This window comes from Pongo abelii, chromosome 6, assembly GCF_028885655.2.
Source record: "Pongo abelii isolate AG06213 chromosome 6, NHGRI_mPonAbe1-v2.0_pri, whole genome shotgun sequence".
Lineage (NCBI taxonomy): Eukaryota > Metazoa > Chordata > Mammalia > Primates > Hominidae > Pongo > Pongo abelii.
Genome location: NC_071991.2, coordinates 55,524,762 through 55,526,885, shown reverse-complemented (window position 1 = coordinate 55,526,885; position 2,124 = coordinate 55,524,762). Strand labels below are relative to the sequence as shown.

The following is a 2,124-nucleotide window of genomic DNA, read 5'->3' as shown; positions in this document are numbered from 1 at the left end:
TTCTGGTCAGCAATAACCAGAATGCCTAGTTCTTTATTCCATGATATTTAGGAATGGGTTGAGTAGTCCTGCATGAAGTCTGGTCTACAGATTGGTGCTAGTCCACCAAGAAATTAGTACAGAAATTGGGAGAACATACCCAGTGTTGGCAAGGATGTGAAGCAACTGGAACCCTCATACATTGTAGGTGGGAATGCAAATTGGTACAGCCACTTTGGAAACAGCATGGCAGATTCTTAGGCAGTTATGAAACTTTATGCACTTACCATACAACCCAACAATCCAACTTCAAGGTAGTTACTCAAGAGAAACAACACACATGCCCATACAAAGAAACAACACACATGCCCATACAAAGACTCGTATGTAGCAGCATTATTTACAATAGCCAAAAACTGCTAACAAGCCAAATTTCTATCAACTGGTGAGTGAATAAACAAATTGTGGTGTATCCATATTACAGAATATCATATAGCAAGAAAAAAGAATGAAATCATTTATACAATATGGATGAATATCAAAGACATTAATTTTAAGTGAAAGAAGTGAAACACGAAGATTACATACTGTGTGATTCCATTTACGTGAAATTCTACTAAAGGTAAAACCATAGTGACAGAAATCAGATATGTGGTTATCTGGGACTAGGGATGAGGGTGAAGGGGATCAATTGCAAAGGGACAAGAGGGTTCTTTTTAGGATGATGAAACCGTTCTGTATCTCGATGTTGGTGGAGGTTAAATACTGCATACAATCATCAAAATTCACCAAACAGTACTCCTAAAGTGAGTGGATTTTATTGTATATACATTATACTTCAATACAGCTAAGGAACAAAAGAAAGAAAGAAGAGAGAGAGGAAGGAAAAGGAAGGAAGGAAGAAGGGTGGGAGGGAGGGAAGGAGAGAGGAAGAAGGAAAGAAGGAAGGAAGGAAGGCAGGGAGGCAGGGAGGGAGGGAGGGGGAGGGAAAGGGGAAGGAGAAGGGGAAGAGGAAGGGAGAGAGGGAAATAGAAAAGGCCAAGATTCCATTTACTCTCGTGACTCACTCCACTTCCTCTATGCCTGACAAACCTGACGTGGCTGAGATCAAGAAATTTAGTAAGTTGAAATTGAAGATTACAGAAACGCAAGAGAAAAATCTGCTGCCCTCCAAAGAAACGACAGAATAGAAACAGGCAGGCAAATTGCAATGAGGCATGCACGCCAACGTGCGGTATGCATTCCACAGGTATTGCCTTTGTATTTTACTTTGTTTAGCTGTTTAACTTTGTACAATGCAAAGAGGCTAGATCAAGCTTAATGCCTGTGCTGTCCTGTTCACATCAAGGAATTGAGAACCACTGATGATGAGGGCCGCACCTGCCTCTCCCCTCTGCCTATCTGGCTGTCATGGCAGGAAAAGAGCTTGCATGTTGGTGAAGGAAGAAGTGGGGTGGGATGACAATGAAATTTAGAGTAAAAGCAACCTGGCCCAAGGTGTCCTGCTGGCTACTAAATGCCATTTAGTCAGAGTGCCATTATTTTTTTGTGTTTAAAATGATTTTAATTATAGGAATGCACAATGTTTGTTTAAAAAACAAACAGTTTTAAACACTCTCCCACAAAGAAGAAAGAAAGGGCCAAAATTAGGAAATTTTCTTTCTGAAAGTAAATGAGATATTCAGTTTGAAGGGAAAAAATGAAATTTCATTAAGCCCCAGAAGGGGACAATTTTGAGCCACAACCAATCAGCCTAAAGGGGAGGTATTTTTATTTTATGTTCATCATGATGAGTTCTGGGATTTCCTTGTAACACAAGTGCAGGGGGACCGGACTAATACCACATTTCAGGCTTCCTGTGTCACATCAGACACTGTGAGTCAGGGAGCATCATTACACCTGGGGTAGATCTAAATCCTGGTAAGAATGTGCTACATATACCTTCAGAGCAAGCCTTTAGAGTGTGGTCCACCTTCTCTGAAAACAAAATGTCATTCTTACTATAACATTTATTTTGTGTTTTTTTTCTTTTTGCCAGCACCTCAGGAATAAGCATCCACAGCTTAATGTTTACATCAATGAATCAAGGCTGTTTCCATAGCAACACCTCTACTTCTCCGGAACTGCAATTTTATGTCAATTTAC

At 40.3% G+C, this 2,124-nt stretch overlaps 1 protein-coding gene across 1 annotated transcript; it reads left to right on the top strand.

The window, feature by feature from the left end:
• The first annotated feature begins 1,011 nt into the window (after window positions 1-1,011).
• On the top strand, window positions 1,012-1,169 carry LOC103891142 (thymosin beta-4-like). The gene has a single exon (XM_024250381.2). The coding sequence runs from the start codon at window positions 1,059-1,061 to the stop codon at window positions 1,167-1,169; it is 111 nt and encodes a 36-aa protein (XP_024106149.2). The 5' UTR covers window positions 1,012-1,058.
• Window positions 1,170-2,124: the final 955 nt, after the last annotated feature.

Bases quoted from the DNA above. Each gene is read 5' to 3' on its own strand.
- LOC103891142 (XM_024250381.2), top strand. From the start codon at position 1,059: ATGCCTGACAAACCTGACGTGGCTGAGATCAAGAAATTTAGTAAGTTG.